This window comes from Salminus brasiliensis, chromosome 1 (assembly GCF_030463535.1).
Source record: "Salminus brasiliensis chromosome 1, fSalBra1.hap2, whole genome shotgun sequence".
Taxonomy (NCBI): domain Eukaryota; kingdom Metazoa; phylum Chordata; class Actinopteri; order Characiformes; family Bryconidae; genus Salminus; species Salminus brasiliensis.
Window position 1 is genome coordinate 82,851,110 of NC_132878.1, and position 19,320 is coordinate 82,870,429.

General features: G+C 39.2%; 1 protein-coding gene across 1 annotated transcript in view; it reads left to right on the forward strand.

Annotated features, from left to right (window-relative positions):
• Window positions 1-1,853: 1,853 nt before the first annotated feature.
• Window positions 1,854-19,320, forward strand: part of tmx3b (thioredoxin related transmembrane protein 3b) — a 59,885-nt gene continuing 42,418 nt past the window's right edge. Inside the window, exons 1-8 of the mRNA XM_072691214.1 lie at window positions 1,854-1,912; window positions 2,158-2,218; window positions 3,162-3,201; window positions 4,115-4,238; window positions 6,948-6,993; window positions 10,022-10,102; window positions 10,579-10,678; window positions 17,838-17,915. Coding sequence (XP_072547315.1) covers window positions 1,879-1,912; window positions 2,158-2,218; window positions 3,162-3,201; window positions 4,115-4,238; window positions 6,948-6,993; window positions 10,022-10,102; window positions 10,579-10,678; window positions 17,838-17,915 — 564 coding nt within the window. The 5' untranslated portion in view covers window positions 1,854-1,878. The remainder of the gene's footprint in view (window positions 1,913-2,157; window positions 2,219-3,161; window positions 3,202-4,114; window positions 4,239-6,947; window positions 6,994-10,021; window positions 10,103-10,578; window positions 10,679-17,837; window positions 17,916-19,320) is intronic.

Consider the following 19,320-nt stretch of genomic DNA (forward strand, 5'->3'; position numbering starts at 1 on the left):
GTGCTGTTTCTGCCTTTTCTTCTTTCATGGTCTTGTTGCCCAAAGAACAAACTGAGCTCTGAATGCTTATGCAGGAGTATAAAGAGCAATGTTTAGTTTCAGCGAGTTAAAGAGCCCTGTGGAAATGAATGTGATGCTTGAGACTGACCTCCATCTTCCTGAGGAGCAGACCTGCTTTGGTCCTCTACCTCAGCTTCATAAAAAGTACAGTTACAGCTTGTAAAGAGCTAGAGTGTAAATAGTGGGGAGGGGAGGTCCAGTTTGTGTCAAAAAAAAAAAAAAAAGATATGTGATGTGAATACATTTACTAACCTCACTATTTAAAAACACAAACTGAGTTCACGTTAATTCACGTGTGTGTGTGTGTGTGTGTGTGTGTGTGTGTAACACCTTTTCAAAGCATAGCATTTGCTCCTCAGTCAATGCAGCCCATAAATGGAGAGTAGGCTGATTGTGTAAAATTCAAGGATTCAAGGAGACTTTATTGTCATTCGCATCACATGTGGTACATGGGGTGGAACGAAATTGTGGTACCCAAGGACCCAGTTTTACCCAGACAGCAGTACTTAAATAAATAAAATATACATAAATATATAAAAATATATGTAAATATGAAAATAAAAATAAAAATGAAAATAAAATACAGAGAGAAAAAAGTTTAAAATGACTGTAAACTGTTGTTGGTTCATAAACCCACATAAATATAATAGGTGAACCTATAGAAGAAAGAAAAGGAAACATTGAAAATGGGCTCCTTAAAAAGATTAAACTTGTCATTTATCTATAATCCAGGTTACTGATGGCATATCATTTCTGATGGCTGTTGCACATCATTAGCTGGTCTGTGCTAGAACAGGCTTTCATTCAGTGGTTAGTGCTGAAAATGGGTACATGAGGCATGCATTAATTGGCCATTGTCCAATTTTCACTACAGTTGTGGAGCCCAGTTAAACTACCATAATAGATACAGCTAGGTTACCATTGTAGGATTGTAGGATACCGCCTAAGGCCGTTAAAAGTTAGACCACAGGTATGGTCCCCAGTTGGTTTACCATTGTGGGACGACAGATATTCTAGCGCTATATATATATATATATATATATATATATATATATATATATATATATATATATAAAATTTATTTATTTATTTATTTTTAATTTTATATGCATATATAGAGAAACCTTATGCTGTAGCTTGACAGGCTTGAGCGTACAGAAGACTGTATGAAAGCCCATTCCCACCTCTTATACTAATAAAAAAAACAGCTATTTTGTTTTTTTTATTATGGGAATTCATATGTCATTATTTTAATATACAAAGCATACTGACATATTAGCTTATCAATTTGAGATACAGATAGATAGATAGATAGATGCTTTATTGATCCCGAAGGAAATTTAGCAGCCAGTAGCAATTACACAATACAGCACCGTAATGCAAAACAAAAATTACAATAATAACAATAAATAGATGTAAATGTAATGATAAAAATAATGATAAAAATATATAATAAAAAATATTTAAAATGTGCATGTGAACCAAGCGGAGATGAGAAGGCAGTGCAGTTAAGTATAAGGAATAAGTAATGAATAATGCGCAGGAGGGGTGGGTTATTAATATGCTTTCTCGATATTCTGAGACGATTTCTCGTTATTTTTAGAGACCTGTAAATGGTTTGTAATTAATCTAAATGTTTAAACAGTATTTAGTGAGAAGAGGGCCTCCATACAGAAGGCGATCTTTGAACACATCAACAAATCAGAGCCTCCTGAACTTCCCCTCTGCCCGCTCGTCGCTCGTCACTGTTACTGCGCATGCTCAGTGAGTCCTCAGTTACTTCTCGCGTTTCCTGGCCGTTGCTCTCATTCGGAAAAGATGGCAGGAGCGAGAGTCACTTTAGCTTGTGGAGGTAAAGTACACTCGCCCTTCTTTCAGTTTTATGTGGCCGGCGTGCTTCTTCATTCACTAAGAGCTGCAGCCGTATAATCACAAACCTTTCATGTGCACCAGAAATGTGATTGTAGCCCCAGTCTCCCTGTGTGAGCCGAGCTAGCTCGCTAACAGGCTGAGGCGTCGTTGAGCTGTCCGTGCTGCTGCTGTCAGTGTGGCTCGCTTTTTTCAATGACTGTTTTAACCCCACTTGTCTTTCCACAGTTCTCATAACGGTTCTCCTAAGTTCAGGGGCTTTTGCGTTTGTCGAGGATCTAGATGACAAGTAAGTGCTTGTGTGTATTCACTTCATTTAGCTTTGGAGAGGCTTTGCCCGTCGTGGCTAGCTACTGAGGGCTATAACTGAGCACACTGTGCAGTGGGACTGAACGATGCGCCTCTCAAATCCTTCACTGTGCCATTTAGCTACCCCCTATTATAAAGCACTTAGCACTAAATAACGTTATTGTGAAGATGTTGCACTTATTAAGAGGCCGATCAACATTTTTTCCAGCTCCTTTGCTGCCGGAAACGTGTCTGTAAAGGTCAGCTATGTTAAATGCAAGCAGAGGAAACGCTATTTCAGCTTTCTTGCATGTTCTCCTAACTTGAGGTGAACCTGGGACCTGAAACACCAGCTAGACAGAGAGGAATATACAGTGCTGTGCGAAATGTTGAGTGTAAGAATGGGGAAATAAAAGCCTTATCTGCACAGTAAGTGTTTAATTGCTCAGTGAAACACTAATATTACAATAAACATGAACAATTTTCATAGAAAAAGGAGTGGTTTTACGTCACTGTGTCCAGTAATGATGTGCTGGTGTTGGAATTGAACTAATCTATGCGCTGGCTCGGGACGTCCAGCAGAAATCTGGAGCCAAGCTTCGTTCATGTTTAACTGCACCTGTTCCGGTGTGATCTGGTGTTTTTACAAGCAAAGACCCCCTTATTGCAGAGATGAATGCTTTTAAGCAATGTGCTTTGGTGTCGTAAACCTCTGTGCAGTACTGTATGTACTGTATGAGGCCATGTGATGTATCCTCTAATCCAAATGTGGCCTACACTGATGTCTCAACCAGCCATTTCAGCAAATCATAGTCAGCAAATATTGGGAATCGGAAAAGAAGAGGCATCATGTGTAAGCACTGGCATCTGTGGCATTGACTTCTCCTTTGCAGGTGAACATGGTGACTGAAGTTAACCTACCCGTGTCCCTTCTTTTTGTGTAGGTTCAAAGACAACAGAATGGATGACGTTTGGCTGGTGGATGTGAGTGTTTTCTTTTCCTACACTCACACGCTGTCACCAGGACCACATTGTGGTTTAGTCCAGGCGGAAGCACCAGCAAGTAGAATGAGGGGCTGTGCACCAGGGATTTCACTGAAAGGGAAATCATGCATGCAGGCACAGAAGAGAGGCGTTTGTTGGTATAAGACTGATGGGGTGGTGTTCGGTGGGTGATGGGGTGAATGGGTTTTTTTTGTTTGTTTGTTTGTTTTTTAAGCCCTGGCTTCATGTAACTGGGGCCCATTTGAGCTGGCTGCTTCCTATGGTTCTGCTGTCCGCCAGTGACGAGTAACAGGTTTTAGTAGACACTTAATGAAATCCAGGAATGGCTGCCAGAGGCCTCCCCAGATCAAACATGAAAAGCTTGGCTGCAATACCTGGGGAAACTCCACTTGGATGGCTTTTATTTCGTTCACTTTAGTCCGATGGTGTTGAACAAGTTTGTTTACGCAGGTGTGGTTAAAGGAACTAGCAGGATTTTTTGGGGGATTTTTGCATTTAAAAAATGTAAAAAAAAAATGACTCACGGGAGAATGTAAGTCATTGTAAAATATGTAAAGAACAACTTCAGTCAGATTCACATTGTCAAGCGAAGATGATTTTTTTGCATGACAGCCATGGTAGACATGGGATAATATTGGATATTGGCATCAGCCCATACTGGTATATCCCTAGTTAGTATCAACTAACTTTATAAACTACCTTCAGATCCTTGAGTAATCAAACTTAATAGGAATCAAAACAGATGGTAAACATAGCCATTTATGGCTCACAGCTGCCCAAAGTGAGCTTGGCTTCCCATGTTAACCTTTAGTTGTTTTATTACATGAGTCTGGACAAATGTGGCAAATCATGGCAAGCTAAGTGTTTAACAGCCTTGTATGGTGTGTTGTAGTTCTATGCACCCTGGTGCGGGTACTGCAAGAAGCTGGAACCAATCTGGTACGAGGTAGGAGCAGAGCTGAAGAACTCTGGATCCCCGGTCAGAGTGGGCAAGATGGACGCCACTGCATACTCTGGTATGTTTGGTTTGAGATTTATTCTTATTCTTATTGAAGGTGGAATCTATGATGATCTAGATATTGTCTCTACTTATAGAGGTGATCAATATGGCTGTGCTGTTGTATTGTCATACAGTATTATTGCGATACACAATATTAGAGATGTAAGGATCGATTGGCTGTGAATCAGTATTGGCGATTCAGTCGGCAATCGCCCAATAATTAGTCGATTTCAAGAACTGCTCAGATCATTTGATCAATATTCCAAAGCTCTAACTGTTTCTGCTGTTCCTGCAGACCTTGTTCATGGCTGCAGAAATCCATTAAATCCAGTGTTAAAATCTGCTCCCTGTGTACCTTCATCCTAATGGTTTTTACCATATCTGACTCAAACTACATATTTGTAGAATTTGTAAAGCTAACAAAATTGCTGATTGGTCCATCTCTACACAACATGCTTTTTCTTAGCATCTTCTGTGCTTAAAGAACATTAATCCACTCCATGTTTCTTTACAAACAGTGAAAGTCGTACTAGATTGTGGTGAAGTTTGTACTAAGCTTGGGATAGGACATGAATAGCAGTTTTTAAAATCTGCCACTACTACGTTTTGTCTTGCAATAAATGTAGTGTATTGTAAAAATATCTTTTTTTTTATAGTATCTTTTTATATTTAATATTTTTACTTATTACCACTGCCTTATAAAAATAATGAAAATGATTAAGACTTATAGGGTGCACTTCAAAACCAGGTTTTAAAAAGCTGAAGAGAACATCTAACCATTTATTGAATGATCTGTGGTTTGTTTAGGACACTTGCACTTAGTAGATCATGGCCAAAACATTTGCATGGTCAAATAAATACATCATAGGTTCTCCATTGTGTTTCTAATAGATTTCAGTGCGCACTGCAGTAAGAACATATTGCGATTGTACTTTTGTATGTTTGTATTTCAGTACATGTTGTAATGTATTAATGCTGGATATTGGTTTAATGGTGTATTGCAATGAGCACATATAGCAGTGTGAGTGCAATATAGGTTCAATTTGCGAGTAATGAGTGTGTCTGTGAAACACAGAATTTCTCTTGTCGTTTGGAGTGGCCAATCCTCTCAAAGGAACTAATCGGAGGGAACCAGCTGAAAGGGCAAGTGGTAGATTACTGCTTTGAGATCAGGCCAGAGTTTGAATTAGAGAAGACTTAAAACACATGAGGCTGGAGCCTCCAGCTCTCAGTGGGATTACAAACCAGGTGAGCTCTGAGGAGTCTGGATTTGAGACAGCACATACAAGATTAAAGCTGTCGTTGTCAGGAGCTGCAGGTGTTGTGCAATAAACTCCACTCCTGTATTGAATGTCCAGCAGTATTTGAGGCATGAGTCAGATTCTAATGCTTTTAAAACTTGGAGAGGGTGAGTGTCCCCTTTTTGTATTTGACTTCATAAAATGATTCCCCAGACTTGGAGTAAGCCTGGTTCTGGGCTAGATTTTACCTTCAAATGGAGGCTCTCCATTCAGTTCATTTCTTAGGTTGGTAATATTATTGTTGACAGGTAGTCATATTAGGATGCATAATCATATTAGATTCATATTGGTTTCGGTAGATATTTGCTGAAAGCAGTGGTCCAGGAGGATCCTCTGTCCTGGGTTAGCTGGGTTAGGTGTGTTGGGAACAGTATAAACACTAAAATGTGCAGGCAGGGGTCTTCTAGGACCAGAGCTGGGAATCACTGGCTTGAATAATGATCAATATCATGATTAGATTTGGTGAATATTTCAAACTGATATTTAATGTATTCATTTTACTTCAGAATTGCTGTACATTTAGGCAACACTGGGCTACTACACTAAGACACCTGCATTTTATTACTTTTACTGCATTTGTGTCCCTTAACAAATTGTCACTGTTTTGCTAATCAAGGTAGATGTAATTCTTGTTTTTTATGCATCTTATAAAAAAACTTGTACTTTTCATAATTTGGAGACTAATTGATTGGAATTGCACAGCCCCATTCTTAGCTAAAATTCATATTGGGCTGTTGACCTTTTATGCGATAGAACTACTGTTATGAAGCACCCACATTTGGTTGCACAATAGTTTGGCAACACACACAGGAATAGCCTACTTGTGACAGTGTGTTAAAAAAAAAATCCTCATTCAAAAATAGCTTGGGGAAATCAACTGGGTTTCTTATCAGATGAGAATGGAAGTTTTCTCTTTAAAAAAGGCAAAAAGTGTACGTTATTAACCAGTGGAGTTTTCTGCTCATTGAATAATAAAACCCATCTAACATCAAAGTAGTTGCAGCTATGCTATCTCTGCCTACTCAGTCATGTTTTTTTCAGTCACATTAACCCCTTAAACCCTGTATGGAATTATTATTGTCATAATTAACATTTTTCCAATGCCCCATTGCTCTGCATTAGGATCTATAAGTGAATAATAAATCTCGAGTACAAGGGTTTATGGTAGAACAGTGCAAGTGAATATGTAAACTTACTTGCAAATACAAGCAAAATGATCACATTTCACAGGTAAGAAAACATGGAACAGTTTTGGGCTGCATGTTTTCTCTCTTTCTATAATAAAATAAATTGTGATTTCAGTCTTAAAATGTTTGTGCCTTAGTTCTGGGATTTCTGCCAGCTGAAAATAACTGTGTTGGTGCTTCCCTTTTCGTCATAATACATCATATTTTGTGTGGTGTTTTTTTTTCCCCTCTCCACAGGTGTGGCCTCAGAGTTTGGAGTACGAGGATACCCAACGATAAAGTTGTGAGTATTTCCAAACTGAAAGTTTGCACACATTCCAGCCTTCAGCTGAAAAGAAACTGGAAAGATATTAGCTTAAAAGGTGTATGTATTACAGTCTGTGATTTGACATTTCCATTGCTGTAGGACAGATAGCTGCACTGATTATAGGGCTGTGCCACCGATCTGCTGTTTACATTCTGCATGCGTTCTGACTGGCTTTACAGTCTCCTATAGCTTAGAAGGTAGCAGAGCTAAATTGGCCTTTAAACACGAACAACTTAGCTGATTAATCTCTAGTGGTTACCGTTGCTTTCTGTCTAGGACCTTCTCCACGCTTAGTTGGTGAGGTCTGTAAATAGGGGGTTGGCCAAGCTGAGCGGCCCTACGGTAGCGAGACACCTCAGGAGATCATTCCCAAGTTACCCTAGGTCTATATACTAGCAGGGGAATAAGGTGTTGATGCAATTTATCTCAGAGGTGATGCACAGCCTAATGAAAGTCTAGCTCTCATGCCCAAGAGACTAGAGAAAGAAAAAAGAGAGGAAGCAGCACTTGTATTTGTGAACTGTTAACCGACCTCAAGTTGTGACCTCTGATAAGAGTACTACATAATCTGTTGGTGAGAAAGCTGGAGTCTTTGTGCTTTTGTTGCATGATTTCAATCTGTGGTTTTCAATCTCGCAGTCTGCAAATCCCCCCCAAAATAGCACACATTGGACTTCTCAGCTAACTATCACACCCTTTAGGAGCTAGATGTTTTGTAAAAGGCAAATAAAGAGCTGAACAGAGCACAAGGCCTTATAAGATTATGTTTTAGAATTGCTGCTTTAGGCCTTAGTTGTCTTGTGGGGGACTTTTCAAAATATTCAGATGTTGCGTGATGCTGTCTTTGTAGCTGCATGAGATGAAGCAGTGGTGGGAATGTTGCCAGAGGTCTTTTTTAATAGCTGAACCTCTGGGAGAGAGGCACTCTCATGGAGATGCCTTATTCAGCCTCATTAGATCTCCTCAGAAGGGTTTTGTGTACTGCTGTAACCTTAGCAGAGGAGTCATTAATGTCGTGCAAGTTATATAATTGTACTGAAGAAATTGCAGAAGAGTTATGCTTATGATTTATTACATCAGCTACATGGGTATGGACTGCAGTTAGGGTTCTGGTGAAAAGCTTGTTAAGCTATAGTTGCCTCTAGTTTCACCATTGCTGACACAGATGTGAAAATGCACACACCTCTTGCCTAGTCCCTGTTGAGAACAGTTCCCTGTGTTCCCAAATCCTCACAGTAATGCCCTGAAATATGCTACTATAATACTACCAACAAAAACTGGATAATTAATTAATTAATTAATTTTTTTGGAATACCCTTGATTTCGGTTGATTTTCAAGTTTTAATGTATTTTGGAGCAAAATCAAATCAGGATTCTGAAAACTCACTATTCACGATCATAGGAAGTAGCAGCAGTGTTTCTCGTATTTATGAGTACAACGCCCTGAATAGTGTTTTTCATCATTAATAAACACCCTAAAACATGTATATATGAACATACTGCTTTTCTTAGTGTGCACATTAGTGCTGCACCATTTATTTTTTCAGCATCACAGATGCTGTGAGAAAAAGAAAAAGTGAGATTTTTTTCACCTCAAGAGGGTGCAGATGATCAACAAAACATCCTGCCAGGCTTGCAAAGGAGAGAAATTATTTTTGAAAAGGTGCAAGGCTAAATTAACAACAAAGGAAATAGGAGGAGTGAGAATCTGATTAGTGTTTATTTATTTATTTATTTTGAAGAGCAATTTCTATACAGGGTGTTGTCTGTGCTTAGAAATGCTTACTAAGCATGGATCCATCAAAGCTTTAAAATGAGTAATGCATTAGATTTGCTAATGGTATTGGAAAACTAAGCATTAGTACTTCTTGCTGACTGCTTGCATATGGTAGATGTATGACATAATGCTTTAATTATTATTTTTGTTATTATAGAGTGTTTGGAAGTCATAATATGTCCTGGGTTTGGGAAACTGCTAAGAGCAGGTACAATCTGTTGTAATATTTAATGATACTCTTGTATCACTGATTGGTCCACTACCAATTTACCTTCTGGACCTTTTAGATATAAAGGTGCCATAGAACACATGTATTTTTATTATGTATATTTTATTATTCCTTGTTTTATGATTATTATTATTTATTTATTTTTTAATAATGAGCATGTGACTTTAGTTAGGGGCAAAAATGCTCGGATACAATGTTTCAAGCCTGTTTACAACCCTGTTATTTTACCTCTGAATTAAACATACTGATTTTTCTTTTAGGGTAGACTTATTTGTTTTTTTTTTTAAACAAATAAATAAAAGGCAGATAATATTGGTTTATGTAGCAGTTGGGCCACATTACATATCCATCACTTTGTTTTTAGCACTGTAACCTCACCGGGGGAAAAATCATCCCTGCGTGTGCGTGCGTGCGTGTGCGTGCGTGCGTGCGTGTGCGTGCGTGTGCGTGCGCGTGTGTGCGTGCGCGTGTGTGCTGCGCGTGTGTGCTGTGCGTGCGGCTGCAGTTTGGTAATCAGCTCAGGTAATCTGCATTGTATTTGAGGAAGTGGACGATGAGTAGAAGAGATGGTGAAAGCCTTTTAGCCTAGCACGCGGGCCACTGACACAGAAAAAGCTAAGGTCTCGAGGCCTGTTAGTTTGCAGTACAGAGTAGAGTTGCATGTGTAAAGTGCATTGTGCACGTACAAAAGTAAACATTATTGGTACAACAGTAGCAGCGATTCCGCAGTATATACAGTCTTGTGAATATCCTTCACGAGTAGCATCGACTGGATTTGAAAATGAATGTAACCTACACTTTGTGTATTTGTCTGTTTAACAGGTGTGAAATAAATGCACCCAATAGTTGTTTTTTATTTTCTCTCTCTCTCTCTCACTCATATATATATTCTTTATAGTGAATTATTGTAACTTTAAAACATTAAAGTATTAAAGTTTTAAAGTTTAAACAAACTCTAAATTAAAACATTCTCGCTCTTCTCACTTTCCTTCTCTCAGGCTAAAGGGGGAACTAGCCTATAATTACAAGGGTCCCAGAACCAAAGATGACATCATTGAGTTTGCTAACAGAGTGGCAGGGTGAGATGCCTTCTTTTCATCTAATATTTGTTTTAATGAGTTGTTTTGTTATATATAAAAAAATGTATCTTTGACATGTGTCTAATTTTCTTTTTTTTCTGTGAATCAAGTGGTATATCCTTTTCTAACCAGTGCCAAGCCTAGTTGTTAACATCTCAGGCAGGCTGGCTTAGGATCTAAAGTAGGCTTTAAAAATCTTTGTTTAAGGTTTAAAGGATTTGGCATAAATCCTTACTTATGGCCACTAGATGCCACTAAAACTGCACAGAATCTCTGGAGGCTGCTGTGATTTCCAATCAGACCGAGCTCACACAAGTCATTAGAAGCCGTGAGGGTCTGGCTGTGGACTCTGAATCTACAAGTCTGTCAGCTGGAACTAGCTGCTATTTATTTTGTCGTAAACATACAGCCTGTCTCCCCAGCTGATGTGGAAAATGGGTGTCTTATTTGTTTGTTTGCATGTTGTTGGAATGTAGGCCCGCAGTGCGTTCGCTCCCAAGCAAACAGATGTTTCAGCATGTCCTGAAGAGGCACGACGTGTTGTTCGTGTACATAGGGGGAGAATCTCTGCTCAAGGTAAGTCTTCCAGGGCCTTCAGTGGGTTGTAGCTTCAGCTGGCAAAACACGGACAAACAAAACCTTTTCCTTGGCCCGTTATACATCCTAGGAAATATATGCAGTGGATGTTTCACACCTTACAGTACAGCCAAGTGGCTTTATCATATGAAAATGTACATGCCTGTACCGTATGACTGGTTTGAATAGGCTTTTATGGATTAGTCATGTTCCTATGACATTTGTTTTTGGCTATAAAGCATACATGCAGAGTTAACAGTCTGCTCATCTCAAGCCTTCCCTTCTCTGTATGTATATGAATTATGCATGAGTTAGATGCAAGTGGAGACTACGCTTTCCTGAGGCGCTCTCTCACAGTCTCATAGATTTACACTTTGGCTCAATATTGCCACCTGAGCCCACAACTTACATCAACATGAATGCTGGACATGTCAATAACATGGATTTTAAAATGATGATCTTTGGTCTCTAGGGTCAGCACAGTCATCGTGATGGGCTATTAAAACAGTAATTGTCATCCATTTCAAGATCCTTTGCCATGTCTCCTATTTCCAAACTCAGTCCACCACAAATAATGTAACTAAACTGTAGGTTCAGGAGATTTTGATTTGCTCAGTCCAGTGGTTCTGTTAGGCCCATGTCTATACTTCACAGGACAGAGGATTAACTGGGTGCTTAGCACTGATGTACAATATCTAAATTCTGTTCTTGAATGTGATGCTTCACTCAGAACAGGGCATTACGTTACTTTGAGAACGGTAAATTAGTTGATATTGGGAATGTGCATCTAGACAGAGCTGCTTACCAAACGGCAGTTATCTAAAGCATCAATCAAGCGGTTTTGAAATTCAAAGTGCATGTGAGATGTTTTTAGATCAGATCTTACTTCTGTTTTGTTCCTCATACTGAGGAACAGAATGAGGAACAAAAAAGCCAAGGAACGAACATTTGCCACTTCAGCATGCCATTTTACGTGCTAGATTCAGTAGGAGTGTATCCATTCACTTGTAACAGTGCTAGGGCAAGATAATGTGTCTTAGTAATTTATTGTCTGTTTTGATTTATTGAGTAGGCTGTGAGTTTGAGAAAAAAAAATGTCCAAACGGAGTTGATGGCAGATCATACACAGATCTGCATCTGATGTAAGGCACATTCAGTTTTAGTGAGGCGGACACGTCGGCAGCTCGTAAGGCTGTCAGGTAAGATGTTCGAAGGAAAGCTAACCTAAGAGCCTCAAAAAGACCCCACGCGTCCGCTTCATTGGAGCTTCAAAACCGAGCCACTTCTTTTGGGTACAGATGTTCTGGTGTCGGTTTCCCATTCCACAAAATGTGAAGAGCACACGTGTGGACGTTTGATGGCTGGATGCTTTAAATTTAGTGCCTTTAACCATAGATGCAGATCCTCTTCTTTAGATGGTGCTCCACAACACTCCAGTCTTTTTGCGTTGTGTTTGTGACCTTGTTATTCAAGCAGAATTCTCTTCCTCATCTACTTATTGTGTTTATTAAGTGTGATCATGTTTATTATCACTGTGGTTGTACTAACACAAAGTTCTAACACAGTAACAAAGATGCCCCCCCTCCAATTGTTGTTGTGGAAAATAAAGTGAATACAGTCTACCCTTTTTTGGAGGGTTTCTCTGGAGAATTATGTTATTTGTAATGAACACATGGATGGTTTGCATTCTTAAAGTGCACTTGAAATCCACAATATGGTCATATTGCACAGCTTTACTAAAAAAAACCCTCTTTGTTGCACACCGGTGTGCCAGTACTCATCAGAGAGTTAATGTACATCTCCCCAGGTTTACAGTTTTATTCTGCAGCTGATATGTAAATGTACATTCTGCGACTGAATCACAAAAGAATCTTGACAAATTATCATAACAATGAGCATGAGAACCAGAGTGACCTGCAGTGTTTTTTATTTATTTTTTTATTTTTTTTATTCTCTGCATGAATTCTGTGCTACTAGAAAATTGTAGTGCACAAATTGCTTTGCCATAAATGCTGTGTTTGACAGCTGTTGGCTGTAGATAGCCTATCGGCTCTCGCAGTTAGGAGAAAAACATCCCGAGGGTGCCCTTTTCCTAGCAGAAAAGAGTAACGTGTATCTTGTTAAAAAGTTGAGACTTTGTCATCTTCCTGTCATTTTTCTATTCTTATACAAGAATACTCTATTCACTCAACACCTTTTTTGAAAGATTGATCCTCATAAGCACTTGGGTACTTGGACTTCCCTGTGCATAGGACTTTTTGTGAGGTAATTACCCGAAACTCCTGAAGCTGATGAAATCTCCCACATGCTGCTGTGATTCGACACTGATGAGCTGCTGTTGTGTCTGAATAATGAATCACAGAGAGGTCTTTATCTTTTGTGACGACATCAAGCCTTTTTTTTGTACTGTACTCTAGACAGACCTGAGGTACGCTAGAAAATGTCCTTGCTAGGCTAGCATGATGAGCACAGCAACATCGAGGACTGGGATGAAATCCTTGATTCTGATTCCAGTTCTCCATACTAGGACCCTGTTATGTTACTAGGACTCTAGGAAAGGCAGGTTTTTACTCTATGCAATTTTGCCACCATAATGATGTCGGCACAATTTGCAAATTATGATAAGGGGTGTAGTCACAAATGGCTGGTTTTGTTTCAGCATAGTCAAAACCGCTTATGACCATGCCCTGACAGTGTCCGAATAAAAGAATCAGTGATGTGATCATCTGTAACCATTATACTACATTTAGTCATAGAAGAGATTGGGGCTTCCTAGGTGGTGTTTCACCTTGTAGAAAGATTGAGAGTTTGAATCTCCGCTTTAGCTGCATGATATGGAAGTAAAATGCCATGGTTGATAAATTCCTCCCCTCCAAACACAGCAGCTCACATCATTATTCAGCCAACCTGTAGTTATTATATTTTTCATGAACCTATCAGAACTAAGATAACATCAAAGCGTGATAAAACCCAAGTGTGTGTGTGTGTGTGTGTGTGTGTGTGTGTGTGTGTGTGTGTGTGTGTGTGTGTGTGTGTGTGTGTGTGTGTGTGTGTGTGTGTGTGTGTGTCATTTTTAGGACCCCAGATTTTATCTGGAATAGATTTTCGTTGACTCGCGTCACCCTTACGAGAACTCAGTTCCAGTCTTCTAATTGTACTGCTAGCATTTATGTCGTTATGGAACCAGTACAGGGCAAACGATGAGTAATGTTTTTAGACTGGCTTTATTTATAATAGATGAGAGGTCTCAAAAAATGAGATTTAAGGACATGACCTGAATTTGCATAGTTGTTGAACTAAATAATTGAACAGCAATTTGCACTGTATTTTAGTCTCAGAGTGCACCAGAATGTTCAGGGTAATCACTGAAGTTTTCTTTGTGGAGTTGTGGTGGTTTCTGAGTATATTACATTTATTTATTTATTTTATTGTGCAGAAAATGGTTATTTTTTAGAAATTGAACACAGGATCTATGATCTGATCATCTGCATGTAAAGCCAGCTGATTCCAGATGCTGTTCTGCAGATGCAGAGCCGATGGTGTGTAACGTCATGTTCCATAAGTGTTAAAGGAACTGGCTCTGGGTGGGCCGTTACACATCGATAGGACCTTTTTTGCGAATGGGACAGTTCGCATTATTCAGCTGAAGTTGAGAACTTGTCCTAAAAAGTGACACTTCAGAAGTTTTAGTCAACAAAAAAGGGTCATAATTAGAGATGGACCAGTCAGTGTTTTTAGGGCTGAAGCTGATCGCCGATAGCAATTAAGGGCAGGGCTGAATGCTACATTAACCTTTCCAGGCAAACTTGCTAATTTGTTGTCATGCAGGACTGTGTTCTGTCTCAAGATGAAATGTACTGTTAAGATGGAAGTGTAGTAAGCAGCATTTGTTTGCTTTGCTGATACTCACAGTACTGGACTGAGTGATGTATTCTTGAAAGATTATTCTTGCATCCAGACTGGTTCTGGACTAGCAGCTTTGTGGATTTCAACACTGGCTTTATGCAGGGTTCTGGGGTTCTGCAGCTGTGAGTGAGTTCCGTATTGCCATCTAGTTGAATGAAGAACTGTAGGTCTAATGGAATGTCGCAGCACCTTGCAAAATATGGATCATATGACATGACCAGCTTTCTGGATTGGCCAAGTTGTCAGCCCATTGCATATTTGGACTGAAGATCAGACAAAGCATCGCTGATCAATCCTTCCATTTCTAGTCATAATGTCAAAAATTCATCAATCACTCTCAATATTTCTGTTCTAAAAGCTTTCATTAGCTATATTGTTTGCTCACACCACTGCATACGTGTGTAGGGTAAAAACATGCATGTTAACATTTATTTGAGGATAATAACAAAATAGATAAAATAATGTTAGTGTTTAGTTACTAGGAGTAAATGTTCACTGCAGTTTGACTTATTAAAGCCGATCCGCACCAAGAGCCCTTCGAGCTTCAAGTACGGCTCGGCTCGACCCGCCATCCCTCAAAATCCGCGGAAGACAAGCGTCCAGGCTTTTTTCTGTCCTGGCACCAAAGTGGTGGAACGAGCTGCCCCTGGATGTCCGAACGGCCGAGTCGCTCGCTGTCTTCAAACACAGACTGAAGACCCACCTCTTCAGAGAGTACTTGGACGAATAGTTCTATGGTCGCCTTATTGTCTTGTGTTTAGCAATGTCTAAGCTTGGAGGTATCTTTTGTATTAGTCTATTCTAACTAGCTGAGGTTTTCTTGAGTAAATAGCAAAGCACTTTGTAAGTCGCTCTGGATAAGAGCGTCTGCTAAATGCCGTAAATGTAAATGTAAATGTAAATTAACATTGTTTATTGCTAGAATTGCACCTTAATGAAAAGCAGGCAAGCTGAAGAGAAACTGCTAATGGAAAACAGGAGCACTTCATATTTTTGCAGCAGGCCAGTCTGACATACAATATACATTTACAACAAGCCTAAGGCAGCATTGCATTGACTGTTCGAATCTGTGTCCAGCGATTGAAGGAGTTTGCTGATGACGTCACGGTCATCCACAGACCTGTAGCAATTTCACCGGTGTCATGCCGGATTCACAGTCTTTCTTTGAAATAACCACAAAAGATGTCAGAATGAATAAGTTGCAGCTTTTCCTTGGGCCGGCTTGTCAGATTCTACAATGAGTTGTCTGTCCATCCTGTCTGAAAGCTGTTGCTAAAAAGTGGCACTGAGACAAAAGCTGCTCTATTGATTGCATCATAAACCTACCCTTGCCAAGGCCTCAATGCCAGCAGTCCTAACTGAAGTGGAGCGAGTTGATGTTTGCTGAGCCCCGGCATGGGACATTTCAAAACCATGATGAAGAATTGGCCATAAAGTGATGCTGATGTGAAACAAGCAGAGCAATCATATGCGCAGTGCTGTGTGGCTGCTACCGTGGTTCAAGATCTCAAAAGCCCCGAAGTGCATGACTGTTTTCCTTCCTTCCTGCTTTAGGGTGGAAATAAACTAGATTACTGGATACAGACGAGAGCTGGATTAAAAGGATTTGTGTTGTTGTTGACTTGAGCTTAATTGGGCTCTATGTATTAGCAGAACTTTCTATCACACAGTGATAATGGTTCGTTTCATATTTGTTTGGTGATTCTGTTCTGTTGCTTCAAACTACACTTATACTTGCATATCTTGTTTGAGCAACTTTTTATTGCTGGAAATTCTTTCAAAGTTTTTAAACTCACTTATTACTTAAATCTTGTTAGACATAGTCACGGCCATGCAAAAACTTTGCGTCTGCATTTTTGTGTTTATTCTTTTTTTTTTTTTTTTTTTTTTGGACATAATGTGAATTTGGCAGTTGCTTTTTTTGTGGTTTACAAAGTTCATAATGAAGGGCCCAATAGAAATGCTCCAAAATGGAAAAAAATAAACATTTCTTTGATTGTTTTCTCCTAAAGGTAATAAGGATCCATAAATTATGAAATAACCTTTGTAATAATTCCCCTCTCTGAACTGGGAGGTCCTCTTTTGGTACTGCCTGTGGTAGTACCCTTACTAATTACGCGGAAACTGTGATGTAATATAATCTGTTCTGCCCACACGTCTTGCTCTACAGTCTCTACTGCAGTTTTACTCTATTCAGTCAGAGAAACCTAACACGCGAGTTAACTCAGCCAGCATACCCAAAAACGGCACTGGTATTTACTGTTTACTGAAATTCTGAACACTAGTTATGGGGCAAACGTAGTATATTGTCACCCACCAAAACATAACTACCTTCAATGGAAGACTATAAAAATATTTAATTCCAAATAATTTGGAACATTTCTGTTGGTCCATTAATCATTCAATTTAAACACAATTTAAGCAACTGCTAGATACAAATAACACCAACCCCCCAAAAAAGTAGTTAGTTTTTGCTTGTTTCGTCTATTTGATCATTCATCTGTCTGTTTGTGCTTCCAAATGCCTCTACTTTTGTCTGTTTATTGGTTTGTTTGGTTGTCAGTCTTTCTACTCTCTGTTGATCTAACCAACTTTGCCAGCATTTCGTGTGCGTAAATCTTACTTTCTCTAAAGAACATAGGCTGGATAATTATTTTTGGGAAGGGCTGGATGATGTTTTTTAGACATGACTTAATGCAGTTGCACACTCAACTGAAAAAACTGGTTTACTTATTTCTCCCCACTTTGCTCACACTGTTATGTTTAGTTTTGCTTGGTAGTCAACGAGGAGACGTTGAAGGATGGTGGTTGGTGTGGCGCAACAGATAACACCACTACCTGCCAGTGAACTACCACACCATGTAGGAGACTGGGGTTCGATTCCCGGTCTGGGTGATTGTGCTGCGCTACACCAATAAGAGTCCTTGGGCAAGACTCCTAACACTACATTGGCCCACCTCTGTAATACGAGTCACCTTATAAGTCGCTCTGAATAAGAGCGTCTGCTAAATGCCGTAAATGTAAATGTAAATGTAAATGAAGGATGGCAGTCAGTTGCGTTTATTAGAATATTAGGACCATATCCATACACTTCTCAGATCAACCGTTTTTAAGCTCTGTCGGATTGTTTTCAGATCTGTCAAGCCTTACTTAAAACCAGCAGTGTGTAAATGGGTATTGGGACAGCATGCATTTATAGCATTATTACTGCTAATATTACTTTGTGACTTTCTATCCTGTCCTGTGGTTTCAGGAGAAATACATCGACGTGGCCGCTGAGCTCATTGTTTACACCTACTTCTTCTCGGCCTCTGAAGAAGTCCTACCAGAGGTGAGTTCTGTGTCAGGGTTCATTAAAGTGTGTTGGGCTGGGGGAGATTACTCGTAGCTGCACAGGAATCTTGAGAGTGACCTAAATTATATCCTACTTTTATACCTGGGTGAGAAAGTTTTTCATTATAATTAAAAGAAGTCCCAAGTTGATTGAAATTTAGGACACTTTGCAAGTCTCCTAAAGTTAGAAGTTGTATGATAAACACTTCAGAGAGACTTTTTCATGTTATGATATTTTATTAGAGAGATTCTAATGCCCTGCTCATTTGCATCTGAAGTAATGTTAACATTGGCTTATGCTGGTTATAAAATGCAGGGAATGAATGTAGTCATAGGCAAAGATTTAGACATCTTATGTTAAATGACTTGCCTTATTAAATTGGGTAGGGAAATGATTAACAAATCCTTTATTGGGAACACGTCTCTATTCACTTCATTGCTGTTTACTTGCTTAATTTAAGATATGGGGAGGTTAAAAAACACATGTTGAAATGTACAGTATTTATAGAAAGTGTTGTGGGGTTTGTTTTGTGTGTGTTTTTCTTTTTGAAAATAAATTGTAAATTTGACTTAAAATGTGATTATCTTCCTCTAAACCTTAAACTGCAAAAAACAAACAAACATCCAACATTACATACTTTCAGACAACAATGTTTTAACTTCAGCAAGATTTGGGTTACAGAGGTAATTAACGTCAGGTGTTTCAGTCAGTAGAAGAAGTGGGCAAGCGGGGGTGAGTTCAGAAAGCCCTTCCATGATTCGAGAAGATAACCTGAGCTCAACAAGCTGTAAAGGCTACAAAGCCATTCTGAAAGAGTTGTTCACTGTGAAGCACTTGAATACATACAAAGGCACAAACAGAGAACATCATTACTACTGCTCTCTTTCAGGAGTGTTTGTCCTGCCAAAATCACACAAAGAGCGCAGTGAAAATGACAGGAAGTCACAAAGAATGTCTGACTGATGTCTAAGGGCATGCAGGCTTCTCAAGCATTGAGTAATGTCCCACAAAACAGATCACTGCTGCCTGAGTGAAGTTTCCTCAAGTGCACATGAATAAGCTAGAAGGACCTACAAGGAGCGGTTCATGCAAGGAAGCCCACCAGCATCAAAATTCAGAGCGTAAATTCTGTGTAAGATTGATTACCAATTTACAGAAACACTTGGATAAAGCTGTATGATTTTGCTCAATAAGAAAATATTAAGACTATTTTGTTGCATTATTTATCTAGTTTTGGGACTTAAAGTATTGTCTATAGTTTGCAAACTGTCTAGCTGCGCTGCATAAAGATTGTTGCACATTTTGTGAGTGCAAAATGTGCCATAAGTGAGTTTGTGCTTTTCTCTTAGAAAATGCTATAAGCTAGTGTAACTAAGGTCTGTAGTTCTAAACAGTTTATGTC